Raw genomic sequence first — 18,416 nt, forward strand, 5'->3', positions numbered from 1 at the left:
ATTTCTCTCTCAACACATAAGTAATTTTTCTTATAACCTTGTTATGGACCGACATATCTGTTAATCGGCATGATTTGTCTTTGTAACTTCATAAGAAATTTGGTAACCAACCAGCCAAACAAATCCAGTTGGTTCCTAGACATTGCACTCCCTGCCAGCCAAGAAATTTGTCAACCATTTCTAGTCGCTGTGGATGTTTAATTCTACATATTTCTTGATGCTGGACATCTAAGAACCATACTAGAGGCTTGTTGTCTACGGCCATCATTACTATTCACTCTTTTTAGTCTAGACCACTTCATATTTGTGCGAGGTATGTGAGCAGTGTGCTGGTGGTCTTCCATAAATATCTGTTGGATTGAAGATGGAATTATGATATGGTGGAGGTGATGTCTGGACAGTGATTTGTTTGGTATAAAGAAATTCGCGCGACCCCTTTTCCAGTAGCTGAAAATAGCTTTGTATAAAGATACTGCATGAAGTATGCGGCACATAAGTGCATATTTATTATCAAAGTCTTTTAACATAGCTTTACAACATAAACCTTACATTTTCAAAACAATGCACTGCCAAGAAAAAAAAAAACGGTTTTAGCACGTTAATCTAAAATAAAGAACGAAACAGACATATCTCTACAAGACTGTAATGTGATAAAAATACTTTATAGGTACGAAGTAGCGTTTTCATTCATCACGGTGTTAAGGAAACCATACAACTCTTATGATCTCCAATGAGACTGTGATCACTAGCAACCCCATTTTCAATTAACCTCATCAATAACTCCACCCTTTATCATATGGTGTTGTTACATCCCTAGCTCCGCTTATGATCTACTGCAATGTTCTTAAAACAATTGTTTGGGCCTGAAAACATATATTATAAAGCCCAACAGCTTTATGCTCACAAAAAATACGGACCATTGTTGTGACGGGCTTCGGTCATGGCCCCCAAAATTACTTGGAAAAATTCGGCCTCTATTCTTACTCATTCAGTCACCAAAATTCCCGTCACCACAAAAGGATCTATACAATGTTTTTAGCACTGATGTCATTGTAGTTATAAAAGTATTTGTTGCAAGGCAGTTGATGTATACACGTACGTTCAGTAACAAAAATATAACTTGCTAAGGGTGCCAGGGAATTTTACAAGGACACTTTTAATAAACATCTTCATAAATTAACGACATCACAGTAGGTGCAGTTGAATGGTCTGCTTATATTTCTGGTCCCTGTGGAAAATAAGATTCAGCTTCATCTTACACCATGTGTTCGGTTATGTCGAGCACAATCCTGGACAAAGCTTTCCCGACCCTGCTACCAGGGTCACTCAGATCAACGGCCATTTCAATTTTTGCTTGGATGCTCAACATCATTTCCTTGAGCTCTTTGTTTTCTTGGCACTTTTTCTCCTCACGTTTTAATATATGGTTTTGTTGTTGCGTCATCTTATCTATCCTCTTTCTCATCGTCTTGATTACTAAAGCAGCACGCTTGTTCACATTCTGGAGCTCTTCGCATTTCTTCTCCTGTTCTCTTTCTTTCCTGTAAGAGAAACCGTGAATATGGTATCAATGTGGATATCGTAAAGCTAGACATATATATAAATATCAATATATAAATACATATATATATATATACATATATATTATACATATATATATATATATATTTATATATATATATATATATATATATATATATACATATAAGAGTGCCCCGGTATTCTCAAAAACACTGACATGAATTAAAAAAAATATAGACAAAATTGTTGTAAATAGAAAATAAAATAAACAGGGAAGGAAAAATAAAACAAAATACGAGGACATTGAAATATGACAAAATAAGAAAAGGACTAAAACGTAGCTACCATCACCATTATTACGCTTCTTATACATTTCAGTCTCAAACAGTAAAGAAGGAAAGATAGCTAATATCAATCTTGCTTTCCCATAAAGTCCAATCTCCGTGAGGGATGGGGTGATAGGGGTGAAGAGGATTTTTATATGATGAGCTGCCTCGTTTTGAAGAACTTCTGTAATGAACAGAGATAGATATATACAATATAGATACAGACAGAGATGGAAAGGGCATTATTCACCGGATTTCTCTAGTGACTAAGAGATCTCTAAGATAAAATTGTCTGGCGTTTAAAGCAAACCTTTAATGTGTATAATGGGTTTGGATGGTTTTAGCACTGATATGTCGGGGAAACATTTCATCTCTTGAAGTTATCAAGCTTTACATACGTATGAATTTCCGTTGGTCGAAACTCGAGAGAACTATTCTTAAGCCATGTCTCAGAGAAGTATTTAAAACAAAAACACAAATTCATTACATCTGCTTATAATAGAACACGCATGACTGGGTAGCAGTCTGCTAAAGTGTCCGATCAATTATAATGAAATTTAAGTAATAGCTAAGAAACGTCATTCTGTCTTCAATACTGAAAATTCCAGAGCGATTGAAATTGTTCTCTGAAAACGCAATGCCTCCTTTTCTCGTCACAATTCAAAAGTTCAAATTTGACATAAAAACAGGCTAATGTTTCCGTAGACTTTTGTGAAACCACCTAATTGCAGTTACATTATGATGCATAAACACGTAAAATGTAAATGCGAGTGTGTTCGCAAAAAATACGTGTATTAAACGAATGAGTCCTCAACGGTGGTTACTTTATATTACATGGCCCTATAAGCGGGGCATGATGGCGACGATGACAGGCTACTTCGCAATTTTGACAAGCCCATAAAATTCTGTAAAAAGCTGCAGTAAGAAGGGCACATTTTCTTTCGTATTTTGGAACGAGGCTTTTGAGAGCCGTATATTTTTTTTACTCACGGGGGGGGGGGTTATATACCACTTCCATACCGGATGGCACTTTCCTTCTTTATTCTAACTGCCGCGAGCGATTTTATTCACCCCTATAGCTACCCTCTCGATTAAGGCATACACAGGAAAAAATGTCTCCTACTGTCTCTGACGTGATGTTAGAGACAGGATAGAAGAGTGTTTAGTCGGGGAAGGTGTGAAATCCATAGTTTGCTTGAATGCTGGGGGACATGGGTAAGTTAAGGAGTGAGGAATTTTTTACGCGGTTCCGGGATGCGCTAGATAAAATTAGGAATAAGGGAGGGGTTCCTGTTGTATGTGGAATCCTTCCGAGGCGTAGAGTTGGAGACATGTGGCATTCCAGGGCTATTGTGATGAATTGCAGGTTGGCAAAACATTGTAAGGCTAATATATGGGAATTTGTCGACAACTGGCATCGCTTTTACGGGAGGAATCATCTCTATACAAGAGACGGGGTGCACTTGTCGCCCAGAGGACTTCGGCTCCTTGCTCAATCCCTTGAGCGAGAAGTAGGTATCCTACATTTTTTTTTCTTTTATATATATAGATTACGTGGGAGTTGGGGGGGGTATGGGAATATAGTTTAGGGAATAGAAACAGGTCAGAGAGGGACTGTGAAAAGAATCACCTAATCAGGTGGAGGGAGGATAAACTAAGTTTACTATACAAACAGCAGAAGCGTAAAAAAAAAAAAAAATTATTTGCTGCGAGGTAATGCATGCGTTGAAAAATTCTATATTATAACTATTACTGAATCCTGGATCAATATGGTTGATGGACATTTCCTTCTGAAAATCGAGATAGGATATAATTTTTTTTTTTTCACAAGGACAGGGTTGGCAGGAGTGGGGGAGTATCACTTTTCGTTAAAAATACAATAAACTGTATTATCAACAATTCGATTAAGGAAGAGGATAGTACGGAATCTATTTGGGTGGAGATTATAGGCAAGAATAAGAAACTTATCATCGGCGTCCTATAGACCTCCTAATCTCAGCATTGAGGAGACTGATCTCCTGATTTATGAAATTCGCACAATTTCTTAAGATGCAGTGCAGGATAATTTCCTAAAACAAATTATTACCGATCCCACGAGGGGAGAGAATACTCTGGACTTACTTCTAACTAACAATGAGCATCTAACGAGTAACGTAAAAGAATGAAATGAGGACTTTACATAAGAAAAAATAACGGGGAAACACACCTTTGATCCAAATATATCGATATGGCAGCGAAACATAACTACGAAATTAAGGTTGCCTGACAAGCGAGATCAAACCCCAAGGGCTTCTTTCATCTCTACAGAACAAAAAATAAGGAAAGGATAGACCCAATTAAAAACGATGAAATGTCATGATAGAATCGGAGGAAAAAATGAGGTCTTTAACAAATATTTTCTATCAGTGTTTACTAAGGTGAGGTTAGATAAGGTACCGACTGCGATCCGATTTTCAATGGGGATGAAGAAAGTACACTATCAAATATCAGCATTTGTAAGGTAGAAGTAGTCAAACAGATTGAAGACAGCTACAAAATCCCCAGATCCAGACGAAAATTTTCCGAGTGCTTAAAGAGTGTAAATTTGAAATCTGCGACCAGTTAACAGAAATATTTAATAAGTCGGTAGACAGTGGTTTTGAACCCATTGGTTAGGGATAGGCAAACGTTGTTCCTGTTTTAATAAAAAATGGAGATAAATCGTCTACATGCAAATAGAGGTCAATCAGTTTGATATCAGTTATTGGTAGAACACTTGAATACATAATAGTTAATAGACTCAGAGATCACATCGTGAGACATAACTTGATTCGTGACTAATAGCATGGTTTCTCCAAGGGTAAATCACGTGTGACTAATCTATTTTTTTACATCAACATATATAAGGCGTCAGATAACAATGATAGTTACGATGTTATTTACCTTGAATTTAGCAAAGCGTTCGACAAGGTGCCTCACCAGAGACTTCTAAATAAAATCAAAGCCCATGGTATAGGAGGAAAAGTGTTAGAATGGATAAGAGCTTGGATCAGTGACAGAAAACAGCGGGTCACAATAAATAGTGTAAAACCCAAGGGGGGGGGGGGGTTTCTAGTGGAGTTCCCAAGGGCTCGGTTTTGGGTCCCTTATTGTTCATTCTGTACATAAACGACTTGGACAATGGGATTAATAATGATGTTAGTAAGTTTGCGGACGACACTAAAATAGGACGACTAATTAGGTCAGTACCCGAAGACGAGATTCTACAGGATGATCTTAACACACTGTCTACATGGTCAGTGTAATGGCAAATGGACTTCAATATCTCAAAGTGCTGCGTGTTAAACGTAGGGCTACACAACCCCGAAAATAAATATAGCTTAGATAACACGTTTTTAGAGAAAACTGAGTGAGAGAGACTTGGGAGTTCTAGTGAGTCCGGACCTTAAATTCAGGAAAAAGTGCATTAGCGCCAGAAATAAAACAGAGCACTGTTTCATTGCTAGGACGGTTACGAATAGAAGTGCAGAGGTAATCATCAAACTCTACCAAGCGTTAGTTAGACCCATCCTTGACTATGCAGTACAGTTTTGGTCTCCGTCTTATAGAATGGACATCAATTCACCTGAATCAGTATAGAGGAGAATGACCAAAATGATACATAGGCTATGATATTTACCTTACGAAGAGAGGCTTAGGTACCTTACCTTACATTCTCTGGAAAGACGCAGAGTGCGGGATGATCTAATAAGGGTATTCAAGTGGATCAAAGGCTTTAACAAAGGTGACGCAAACAAGGTCATCATATTAAGACAACAGGGCCGGACTCGCAGTAATAGATTTAAATTGGACAAATTTATATTTAAGAAGGAAATAGGCAAGAATCGGTTACTAATAGGGTGGTCAACGAATGGAATAGAAGCTCACTACATGGTTATAGAGTGAGCGCTGAAACTACCAGTTGTTTTAAGAAACCGTTAGACAGCTTTATGGATGGGGATGACAGGTGGTAATAGACATGGAACTGCATAGTGTAGGCCTTGTAGCCTCTTGAAGTCTCCTTCATTCTTATGTTCTTACGTGTGGAAAATTGTACGAATACAGCTAAAATTGAGATAGCTATATTGGGCCCTGTCCGTAGACCTAGTGTCAGCCTCTCAGGGCTGTACATCCTGATGGAGGTGATTTCGAAAGTTGCTTTGCTGTCCATCTTGTGGGACTACCACATACGGGTACCCGTCATTGGTCCTTGTGTGTGTGTGTGTGTGTGTGTGTGTGTGTGTGTGTGTGTGTGTGTGTGTGTGTGTGTATTTACCTAGTTGTATTTTATGGGAAGGGGAGCTATGCTCGTGGTGTCCCATCTTCATATGTCGTTTTATCTAGACAGTTTTTAAATTCGTGTATCGTTTTTGCACACACCACATTTTCATCTAAGTTGTTCCAAACGTCTATTATTCTGTGGGGAAAGCTGTTCTTTTTCAGGTCTCTTCTACAATTGTCTTTTTCTTTATTTTCTTTCCGTGTCCTCTTGTATCTCTACCATCCCATTTTATTAGATTCTCTCTATCAATAGTTTCTATGCCTTTCATGATTCTATAAATTGTTATCAAGTCTCCTCCCTCTCTTCTTTGCTCTAATGTCTGTAGCTCAAGTTTTGCCAGTCTCTCCTCATATGATAGTTCCGAGAGCGTTGGTGCCAATTTCGTAATTGCTTTTTGTATTCTTTCAAGTTTTGTTATACATTTTTTTTTTTTTTTTTTTTTTTTTTTTGTACTTGGTGACCACGTCGTCGCTGCATACTCTACTCTTGGTCTTATCAAAGTGACTAGTATTTTCTTCACCATTTCTTCGTCCAGGTATGTAAATGCCACTTTGATTATTCTCAAAATTATAAGTTTCTCCAAAATTTTTGTCTATATGTTTCTCAGGGGACATATTATTCATAATAATGACTCCCAGGTCCTTCTCATTTTCCATTTTTTTTGTTTATTTCTTCCTCTCCCAATTTATGAAACCCACTATTCTTTTTTTGCTTCTTCCAAATTTCATTATACTACACTTCTTAATATTGAATTCCATCTCCCACTTCCTACTCCATTCCCATTCTTTATCGAGATCACTGTGCAGCGACTCACAATCTTCTATAGTGTTCACTTTTTTCAGCAGTATTGCATCGTCCGCAAAGCTCATATAACTTTTAATTCCTCTATCCATATTGATATATGTAGCAAACATCATTGGGACCAAAACTGTTCCCTGTGGAACTCCACTAATCACTTCATCCCAATTAGAATGTTTATCCCTTATCCACTCTCATTTTTCTTTCATGCAAATAGTCTTCCATCCACTTCAGTAGTTTGCCCTGTATTCCTCCTGCAGTTCCTAATTTCTTTAACAATTTCTTAGGTGGCACCTTATCAAAAGCTTTTTTCAGGTATAGAGGTGCACAATCAGCCCGTCCATCTCTTTCTTGTATTATATCTATAAGTCTCGAATAGAAACACATCAAGTTTGTGACACATGATCGTCCTTGTCTAAATCCAAATTGCCTTGGATTTAGTACATTGTTTTTATCCAAATGCCCTACCCATCTAATTTTGATCATTTACAATTTTTTGCTACCATACTTGTAAGAGAGACCGGTCTATAGTTAGTAGGGTCTTCCTTGTTTACAATTTTATATACTGGTACTATACTTGCTCTTTTCCAATCTTCTGGAACTTTTCCTTCTTTCAATGAACTGTTTATAAGACTATGTATTTTGTCTGTTAGTTCGTTCCTGCATTCTCTCAAAATCCAGTTTGCCATTTCATCTGGACCATGCGATTTTCTATCATCGAGATTACTCAAGTGATTCATTATTTCTTTCCTTGTTACTTCTATCTCTTTCATATGGGGGGGGGGACTTTCTCCTCCCACTCGACATCTTTTAAGTTGTATTTTCTCCTCGTAAACACAGATTTAAAATGTTTGTTCACAATTTCTGTCATTCCTATTTCCTCTGTGTATTCAACTCCTTGTCGTAGTTTCACTAACTCTTGTTTGCTTTTCAGTTTGTCGTTTACAAATCTGTAAAATAGCTTTGGTTGATCTTTACAATTTTCTGTGACATCCTTTTCGTATTTTCTCTTTACTCTTTTGCGCACTTGTACATATTGATTTCTATAACTAGTATACTTTTTCCATTTTTCAGTTCTTTTGTTTTTCATTTTATGCAAGCCTTATCCCTTTTGTCTTTCAACTCCCTACATCTTTTGTTGTATCAACATTTTATATATTTTTTTTCTTAGAACATACTTTTCCACTCCTTATCATTTTTTGTCAAAAGTTTTCATTTCTCTTCTAATGTTGTTTTCTCCTTGTGTATCCTTTCCCAATTTACTTTTTGAATTTTTTTCTTATTTTATAAAAAAAAAAAATCCATAAATCAATCTTCCCTTTCTATATTGTTCGTTTTTCCCTTGTATTTTACTCCTTTAGTTCCAGTTCAACCAATATGTGGTCATTTTTACTTAGTGGTGTCTTATATTCACTCTTGTCCTCTATTTCAGGTTCTGATGTGATTATTTGGTCCAGTCTCAATGGTTCTTCTTCATTTCTATATCTAGTATTCTCTTGTATCCATTGCGGCATTGTATGTTCTATAAGCATATCAAGTAATACATTTCCCCATAGGTCGTCTCCACCTTTCTCTGTCATCTCTTCCCAGCAGATTTCTTTACAATTTAAGTCACCAATTACAACTATTCTTCCTCCATCTTCCATTATCTTATTTAGTGCCCTTGTGTCTTCTAACATACTTTCGTGTTCTCTCTCTTCCCACAAAGCCGTTTTTGGAGGCACATAATTTACCACAAACTTTCTGCTCTTCTTGTCCCTGTCCTCTAGTTCCATCATAATCATCTCCACTCTATTCTTTCCATATGTAACATTCCTCACATTTATATCCTTCTTAGTCAGGTACGTAACTCCACATTGTTTTACTTCTCTGTTTCTAATCCAATAATTATATGCGCCATGTCCTACACTGTTGGGTGGTAATGGACCTTTCAATTTTGTCTCCACAATTCCCATTATGTCCGGTTCTTTTTTCCTTCAGGTAATCATTCAGTTCATTCAAGCCTGTTATCAAGCCATCTATATTTGTGAAAGACACTTAATTTTCTGTTACCTCCTTCCTGTTTTCTGTTCCTCTTCCGTTTTTCTCTGCTACGAACCATTTCCTCACTTTCATATCCACTATTCTCCGATAGAATTTCTCTTTGTCTCTGTTCTGTTCTCGTTTTTCCCCTTAGCTTCTATTCTTTTTTTCTCTTCCTCTCTTTCCTCTTTATTCATCTCTCTTTTTATCCATACCTGTTTATACGGATCACTTTCTGCTAGTTTCCCTGTTTTTGATACGACATCTTCTGTTGTCGTTTGTGACCTGAATTTAACCTAAATTGGTCTGGTCTTGCCTATATTGTATTTTCCCAACCTATTTTTTAAATTTCTTTCCTTATTTCTTATTCATCTTCTTGAACTATCTTAATACCTTGTTTACTTTTTCTTTCTCCTCCTTTACTCTTGTAATCCTATTTGGATTATGCTTCTCTTCCATTCCTACTATAATTATACATTTCTTTTTCCTTCTCTCACATCACTTTAATAACTGTGTCCTTAGTTTGTTCTTTCATCTGTTGTTTCACTATATCTCTTAATTCAATTTTGTTATTCTCTTGGACTTTTATTTTCAAACCCATTACCTCTTTTGCTATGGACCGTTTACTCTCTTTATTCCTCTTTAATTCCTCATTCTCATCTTTTACTTCTCTTAACTGTCTTTTTTTTTTTTTTTTTTTTTTTTTTAGTTAGGTTTTGATTCTCTTCTTTGGTGCTTCCACTTTATCAACTCTTTGTGGTAGATGATTAAACCTAACCTCCCATGCTTCGTTCATTTTTTTCTAGTTTCTTCTCTAGACTTACTAGTCGGGGGAGGTTATCATCTCCTCCCTCATTAAATCCATAGAAGTAATTATCTCCTCTTTCCATTGAGCTGCTATTATATATATTTCTACTTTTAATAACTCTGCTCACCTGTTCAACCTCGTCTGTGTGATCTGCATAACTTTTGTTGACACCTCTTCTGACGCCCGGGGCCCGTTCGTCCCCTTCCACATTTTCTTCCATTTTCCTCAATAATGCCTCCCCTTCTCCTTTTTCGTCACCTGCCCACTACACCATGAGCTTGCCGTTCCCTACTAATATAACACAGGAACTCCCTCGTCGCTGAAATCCACGAAATTTGCGTTTTTTCCGGAGTTCCAATCTTCGCCGTCAATCCGACTATGTGTGTGTGTGTGTGTGTGTGTGTGTGTGTGTGTGTGTGTGTGTGTGTGTGTGTGTGTGTGTGTGTGTGTGTGTGTGAGCGTATGTGAGTGAGAGAGACAGATTCACCACGGTCTTGGATCACATGTTGGACTCGTGTTCGACAGCTATTTCCCTCTCAGAAGAGAGCTCAGAGCTCATATTTGACCGATCTATGGGTAATGCTGTGACCGTACACGCACACGCACACGCGCCCGCACACACACACACACACACACACACACACACACACACCCAACTCCCCGCCTGCGAGAGTTGGAGGAACGACTCTAAGCGCAGCGACTCTGAAATTATTTCAGCCCTGGACCTCCGTAGGGGAACTCTACCAGCCGCGCCGTCGAGTCGTGCTTGTGTGTGTGTGTGTGTGTGTGTGTGTGTGTGTGTGTGTGTGTGTGTGTGTGTGTGTGTGTGTGTGCGTGTGTGTGTGTGCGTGTGTATTGTTCAGTATTTTCTTATCGATTCTTATATTTCTCTCAGTCTGATATCTAGGTGGAGGATATACGTAACATTTACAAAATTCCATGTTCATCTTAAAAATTCCGTGCAATCTGTGCACACCTTCAGCAACTGTATTACCTCGAGTGGCAATACCCAGTCTCGTATCTACAATATTGAAAGTGATTTATTAACTGGGAGTAACGGTCCCCCTCCCTCCTTCAATAATGGTATGAGATCCCTCAAATGTGGTGCCAATTGCAAGCACGGCAGATAATGCAGGTGTGGTGTACCTGTATCTAATCAATAAGATCAAGCGGAACATATCATAACAATTGTAATATACAACAGTCCAGAAGCCCTCCCCACCATCCGTTAAAGCCACCGTGGGACTTACATTTTTCACTTCCGCGAAGATTTTCATACGTTTTATTTCGCGAACATGAAAAATTTGGAGTTGATTTGGCGCCGTGGTTGGGGCGCAAGATCACTCGGGAATTTGTGGGAAATAAAGACAGGGGACATAAGTTACCGTCTTGCGGTACACCTAAGCTAGTAACTGAGTAAGGTGGACATCGATATTAATCTCCCCTGTGTGGATCATGTAATGAACATTATTGAATAGTCAACAAGTACAAAAACATCATTAAAGTTGACTATGGTGTACAATATGGCGGAAAACTTGTCAATTATTCTTCCTTTATAAACCTAATCTAGTTCCCAAACAAACAAACAAACACACACACACACACACACACACACACATATATATATATATATGAAGGGGTGAATAAGGAGACCCGGGTCTAGTTCAGAGTTATTCCTGACCGGTTTCGCCCAAAGCTTCTTTAGGGCAATAAACTCGGGACTAGACTCGTCTTTTATTTTCCCACCTTATTCAACTTGTCACAGTGTCTGGGTTTTTGGCTGCATGTTATTGTGGCAAAGTAGCATGCAGTTGATACTTTAGGGTCTATATGGGGCGCCCCTACGGACCAGAGCCACACATCATTTTGTATGTGATAGAGGAAAACTCTGTTCATAGAGAAATTATGACACTTTTATACTACGACTGTCCCTCCGCTATGCTGTCCCCCAACCCATTGTTACTGTCCTGTGCCATTTCTCTGAATATTCATTTCCTTTTTCGCCTACCTACCCTGTGGTGGGGGAAAAGAATACTGCCACCAAATATTTCCACTTGGATCGTAAGAGGCGAGAAAAAAGAGACGGGGATTGGGACCAGGCATCCTTCTCCCTGTAGCCCCACAGGGAACATTCCTAAAAAAAAAGTAAAGGCTTAAGAGGGTCTAGGAGTTTTCCGACCAGCACCCTAAGGTTTGGGTCTTTTAATGTGCGTGGATGTGGTACAGATGAGAGTAAAAGGGAGGAGATAGGTAGTATGTTTGTGAGAAGAAAGACGGATGTGTTGGCTTTGAGTGAAACTAAGTTGAAAGGGAAGGGCGAGTGTAAGTTTGGGAGTGTAAGTGAGAGGTTAACAGGAGTGAAGAGAGGGCGAGGGAGGGAAGGGTGGTTATACTAGTAAGTGAAGAGATAGGTAAACGTGTAGTGGAGTGGAAGGAGGTTTCAAGGATAATGTGGATGAAGGTGAAACTGGGAAAGGAGATGTGGGTTTTTGCAAGTGCATATGGGCCTGGTAGTGAGAAGAGTGTAGAAGAAAGGGAGGCTTTTTGGATAGATTTAAATGAGTGCATAGAAGAATTTGGGAGAAATGTCAATGTAATACTACTGGGAGACCTTAATGCTAGGGTAGGAAATGATCCAATTGATGGAATGGTTGGGAAATGTGGAGTTCCAGGAAAGAATCGTAGTGGAGAGTTGATGGTGGAGATGTGTCTAGAAAGAGAGTTGATGATAGCAAATACAGTGTTTCGGAAGAAAATCAAGCATAAGAACATAACATAAGAACATAAGAATAAAGGAGACTGCAAGAGACCATAAGGCCTACACTAGGAAGCTCCGTATCCATCACCACCTGTCGTCCCCATCCATAAAGTTGTCTAATCGTTTTTTAAAACAATTGATAGTTTCAGCGCTTACTACATTGTTACTAAGTTTATTCCATTCATCGACCACCCTATTAGTAAACCAATTCTTGCCTATTTCCTTCTTAAATCTAAATTTGTCCAGTCTATACCCATTACTGCGAGTCCTGCCCTGTTGTTTTATTATGATGACCTTGTTTGCATCTCCCTTTGATCCACTTGAACACTTCTATTAGATCACCTCGCACTCTGCGTCTTTCCAGAGAGTGTAAGTTAAGGTGCCTAAGCCTCTCTTCGTAAGGCAGATTTCCGAGTCCATGTATCATTTTAGTCATTCTTTTCTGTACTGATTCTAGTGAATTGATGTCCATTCTGTAGGACGGAGACCAAAACTGTACCACATAGTCAAGGATGGGTCTAACTATCGCTAGAGTTTAATAATTACCTCTGCACTTCTATTCGTTACCGTCCCAGCAATGAAACCTAATGCTCTGTTGGCTTTATTTCTGGCGCTAATGCACTGCTTCCTGGTTTTAAGGTCCGGACTCACTAGAACTCCCAAGTCCCTCTCCCATTCAGATTTTTCTAAAAACGTGTTATCTAAGATGTATCTATTTTTGGGGTTGTGTAGCCCTACGTTTAACACGCTACACTTAGAGATATTGAAGTTCATTTGCCATTTCTCCGACCATGTTAACAGTTTATTAAGATCATCCTGCAGAATCTCTGCGTCGTCTCCTGACCTAATTAGGCGTCCTATTTTAGTGTCGTCCGCAAACTTACTAACATCACTATTTATCTCATCGTCTAAGTCATTTATGTACATAATGAACAACAAGGGACCCAAAACCGAGCCCTGGGGGATCCCACTAGTAACATTGCCCCACCTAGATTTTATTCCATTTTTGGTGATCCGCTGTTTTCTGTTACTAATCCAAGCTCTAATTCATTCTAACACTTTTCTTCCTATGTCATGGGCTTTGATTTTATTCAGTAGTGTCTGGTGAGGCACCTTGTCGAACGCTTTGCTAAAGTCAAGGTAAATAACATCGTAATTTTCATTGTTATCTGATTCCTTATATACTTTAGTGTAAAAGGATAGATTAGTCACACATGACTTACCCTTGGAAAAACTATGCTGTGAATCACGAATTAAATTATGCCCTTTGATGTGTTCTCTGAGTCTATTTACTATTATTGATTCAAGCATTTTTCCTATAACCGATGTCAAACTGATTGGCCTGTAGTTGCATACTGACGATCTATCTCCCTTCTTAAAACAGGAACAACGTTTGCCTGCCTCCAAGCAGTTGGCACAAAACCAGTGTCTACCGATTTATTGAATATTTCAGTTAACTGGTCGCAGATTTCAAATTTACACCCCTTAAGCATTCTTGGAAAAATTTCGTCTGGACCCGGAGATTTTGTAGCTTTAAGTCTTTCAATCTGCTTGACTACTTCTTCTTTACTAATGCTGATATTAGATAGACTACTTTCTTCATCCCCTCTGTAAATCGGATCGCAGTCAGGTACTTTATCTAACCTCTCAATAGTAAACACCAATAGAAAATAATTGGTAAACTCATCACTCATTTTTTCCTCCGATTCTATCATGACATTTCATCCTTTTTAATTGGTCCTATTCTTTCTTTATTTTTTGTTCTATAGAGGTGAAAGAAACCCTTTGGGTTGGATTTTGCTTGACTGGCAACCTTGATTTCATAATTACGCTTCGCTATACGTGTATTCCTTTTAACCAGCTTTGCCATTTCGTTACATCTTGATCTAAGATGTGATTCCCCGTTTTTTTATTTTTACGTAAAGTCCTCTTTTCATTCCGATATTATGTTTCAATCTGTCCGTCATCCATTTGGGAGTATCACTATTTTTCCGTATTGACTTTAGGGGGATAAATGTGTTTTGTGCATTAATAATTAGATCAGTTAGATTGCTATACATTTCTTCAAAATCACTGACCTGACTGTTGGGCCCTCGCCCCCAAATGACCTGACCTAAAGTATGCACATTACCCTCCGTGACCCGGCTCTTGGTACCGACCTGACTCTCAGCCCCGCTACGAGAAACGACAATGTTTGAAACGTCCGCATGGCATTTCGTATTCAATTTCAAATAGGTTTTTATATTGTCAAAGTTTGTTTTCCTGAAGTCTACTTCAACGTTATTCGTACTTTTTAATTTTTCCCAAATAACATTAAATCTTATTTCTTGATGATCGCTACAGCCTAGACTATCTCCCACTATTACGCTGCTAATTTGGTGCTCATTATTTGTTAAAATTAAGTCCAGGGTATTTTGTCCCCTCGTAGGATCGGTAATCACTTATTTTAGGAAATTATCCTGTACCACTTCTAGGAATTTCTTCGCTTCATGATCTCCTATTAAAGTTTCCCAGTCAATGTTTCTATAATTAAAATCTCCCATGATCACAACGTTTTTGTACTGGGACGCTCTGTGAATTTCATGAATCAGGGGATCAGTCTGCTCAATGCTGAGGTTAGGAGGTCTATACAAGACGCCAATAATAACTTTCTTAGTCTTGCCTATAATCTCTACCCAAATAGATTCCGTACAGTCCTCTTCCTTAATCTAATTGTTGATAATACAGTTTAATGTATTTTTAACGAAAAGTGCTACACCTCCCCCATTCCTGCCAACCCCAATCTTATGAAAAAACTTACATTCTTCTATTTCGATTTCCGGAAGGAAATGTTTATCAGCCATGTTGATCCAGGATTCAGTAATAGCTATAATATCGAAATTTTCTACGCATGCTTTACCTTGCAGCAAATAAATTTTGTTAATTATGCTCCTGCTATTTGTATAGTAAACTTTATCTTCCCTCCACCTGCTTTGGTGATACTTTCACAGTCCCTCTCTAAGTTGCTTCTATTGCCTAAACTATATTCCAATACTTCCCCCCCCCCTACTCCCACGTAATCTACCCGAAAAAACCTGTACGATGCCTACTTCTCGCTCAAGGGATTCAGCAAGGAGCCGAAGTCCTCGGGGAGACAAGTGCACCCCGTCCCTTTTGTATAGGTGATTCTTACCATAAAAGCGGTCCCAGTTGTCGACAAATGCCCATCCATTGGCCTTACAATGTTTTGCCAGCTTGCAATTCATTGCAATAGCCCTGGAATGCCACATGCCTCCAACTCTACGCCTCGGAAGGATTCCACATACAACAGGAACACCTCCCCTATTTCTAATCTTGTCTAGCGCATCCCGATACCGCGCAAATAATTCCTCATTCCCTAACTTACCTATATCATTTCCCCCGGCACTTAAGCAAACTACTGGGTCCTTACCTTCCCCTACTAGACACTCTTCAATCCTATCTCTAACATCTCCTATGCCCGCGCCGGGGAAACACACCTGCGTCCTATGTTTCTTATCTTTATCGCAGAAAGCCCTGTCTAGGTACCTCACTTGACTGTCTCCTACTACCAAAATCTTACCTGTGGGCAGGGATCCAGGGTCTGCCCTTCCCTTCTTCAAGTACACATGGGAGAGGGTGGTGGATGGAAGGGTGGTAGATAGACCGTTAATGGGTTATGTAGTGGTAGATAGAGTATGATAGGAAGAGTTAAGGATGTACATGTGCTGAGGGGAGAGGGTGGGGGAGTATCAGATCATTTTTTGGTGGAAGGTAAGTTGAGAGTGGAGGATAGATGGAGAAAGAGGAAAAGGACAAAAGGTAGGGAGGTGCTTAGGGTGAACTCTTCAAATGAAAAGGAAAAGGAAAAGGAGTACAAGAAGAAGCTGAGGGAGGAGTGGGAGGGAGTGAAGGATAGAGTAGAGCAGTGGAGGAGGAATGGGGATGGTTCAAGGAGGGAGTCACAAAGTGTGCAAAGATGGTGTGTGGAACAAGAAGGACAGGTGGAAATAGAAGGAAGGGTAGTGAATGGTGGGATGAGGAAACAAAGGTTGTAGAAGAGAGGAAGCGAGTTGTCACAGATTGGTTACAAAATAGGACGAGGGAGTCATATGAGAGGTACAAAGAAAAGAAAAGAGAAGTAAAGCAAAAGGTAAAGGAGGCAAAGAGGAGAGCAGATGTGAAATGGGGTAAGTGTATGACAGAAAATTTTGAAAGTAATAAAAAGATGTTTTGGAAAGAAATTAAGAGAGGAAGAGGAGACGAATCAAGTAGAGAAGAAAAGGTAAAAGGTGCAGATGGAGAGATGATAATGGAAGAGAAGGCAGTAAGGGGAAGATGGGCAGAGTATTTTAGGGAGTTGCTAAATGTGAAGGAGGATAGGGAGGGAAAGATAGCTGCAGTGGGAAATGCTAAGAAAATTACCGTGATGAATGAGGAAAATGGAGGAGAAATAAGGAAGGAGGAAGTGAAGGCAGTTGTTAAGATGAAAGCAGGTAAGGCACCTGGTCTGGATGGATGCCATGCAGAATGTATAAAAAAAGGAGGTACAGTGATGTTTGCTGGAGAGAGGGTAGAGTGCCGGAGGACTGGAGGAGTGTCTGTATAGTTCCACTTTACAAGGGAAAAGGGGACAAGTGTGAATGTAGTAGTTTCAGAGGGATTAGCTTGCTAAGTGTAGTTGGGAAGGCTTATGGGAGGATCTTCATTGAGAGGATTAGGAGAGGAATAGAGGGAGTAATTGGTGAGGAACAGTGTGGATTTAGGACAGGTAGAGGTTGTGTAGATCAGATTTTTGTGGTAAGAAAGCTATAGGAAAGGGGAAGGATGTTTTTTGGGCTTTTATGGATCTGAAAAAGGCTTACGACAGGGTAGACAAAAAGGCACTGTGGGAGTTTATGCGGATATACGGGATAGGAGGAAAGCTTCTAGGAGCTGTCAAGAGTTTTTATGAGAGTAGTAGAGCTTGTGTCAGGATTAGAAATGGAGAGAGTGAGTGGTTCGAGGTAAAGGTGGGACTTCGTCAGGGATGTGTTATGTCGCCCTGGCTGTTCAACTTGTACATGGATGGGGTAGTGCGAGAGGTAAATGCAAGGGTGGTGGGTCAGGGATTGGAGATGGTTAAAGAAAATGGAGAAAAGTGTGAGGTGAGCCAGCTGTTGTTTGCGGATAACACTGCGCTTGTGGCAGGATCGGAGGAGGGATTGAGGAAGTTGGTGATAGAGTTTGGGAGAGTGTGTGATAGAAGAAAGCTGAAGATAAATGTAGGTAAAAGTAAGGAGATGAGATGTTCAAGGGGTGAAAGTGGCAGTAGACTGGAAGTGAGCATAAAAGGAGAGCAACTGGAGGAAGTGGATAGTTTTAGATACTTGGGTGCAAATGTGGCAGGAAAAGGTGGAGTGAAGGTGGAGGTAGAATGTAGATTGAGAGAAGCAAGTAAATGCCTTGGTGGATTAAAAAGTGTAATGAGGAATAGAAATTTGGGAATGGATGCGAAGAGGAGACTGTATGAAGGAGTGATTGTGCCAACAGCACTGTATGGGGCAGAAACATGGAACATAAGAGAGAAAGAGAGAAGGAGTTTGAATGTGTTTGAGATAAGGTGTCTGAGAAGTATGATGGGGGTTTCTAGGCTAGATAGAGTGAGAAATGAGGTGAGGAGGAGAACAGGGGTGGAAAGGGAGCTGGGAGATAGGGTTGATGAAAGAGTATTAGGAAGGTTTGGACACATGGAAAGAATGAGTGAAGAAAGACTAGGAAAAGAGGTATGGAAGGCAGATGTGGAGGGAGTGAACATGAGGGCACGTCCTAGGATGAGGTGGATGGATGGGGTGAAGGGGGCTTTGGGGAAGAGGGGAATGTCTGTTGAGGAAGGACGGGAGAGGA

The 18,416-nt window shown here is 39.5% G+C and overlaps 1 protein-coding gene across 2 annotated transcripts in view; it reads right to left on the minus strand.

Moving 5' to 3' along the window:
* Nucleotides 1–481: 481 nt before the first annotated feature.
* The window catches only part of LOC143024637 (uncharacterized), a 75,550-nt gene continuing 57,615 nt past the window's right edge, over nucleotides 482–18,416 (minus strand). For both annotated transcript variants that reach the window (XM_076183548.1, XM_076183547.1), the window contains exon 4: nucleotides 482–1,541. In XM_076183548.1, the coding sequence (XP_076039663.1) occupies nucleotides 1,256–1,541 (286 nt within the window). In that variant the 3' untranslated portion in view covers nucleotides 482–1,255. The remainder of the gene's footprint in view (nucleotides 1,542–18,416) is intronic.

This window comes from Oratosquilla oratoria, chromosome 4, assembly GCF_046742065.1.
Source record: "Oratosquilla oratoria isolate Oo_2021 chromosome 4, ASM4674206v1, whole genome shotgun sequence".
Classification (NCBI taxonomy): domain Eukaryota; kingdom Metazoa; phylum Arthropoda; class Malacostraca; order Stomatopoda; family Squillidae; genus Oratosquilla; species Oratosquilla oratoria.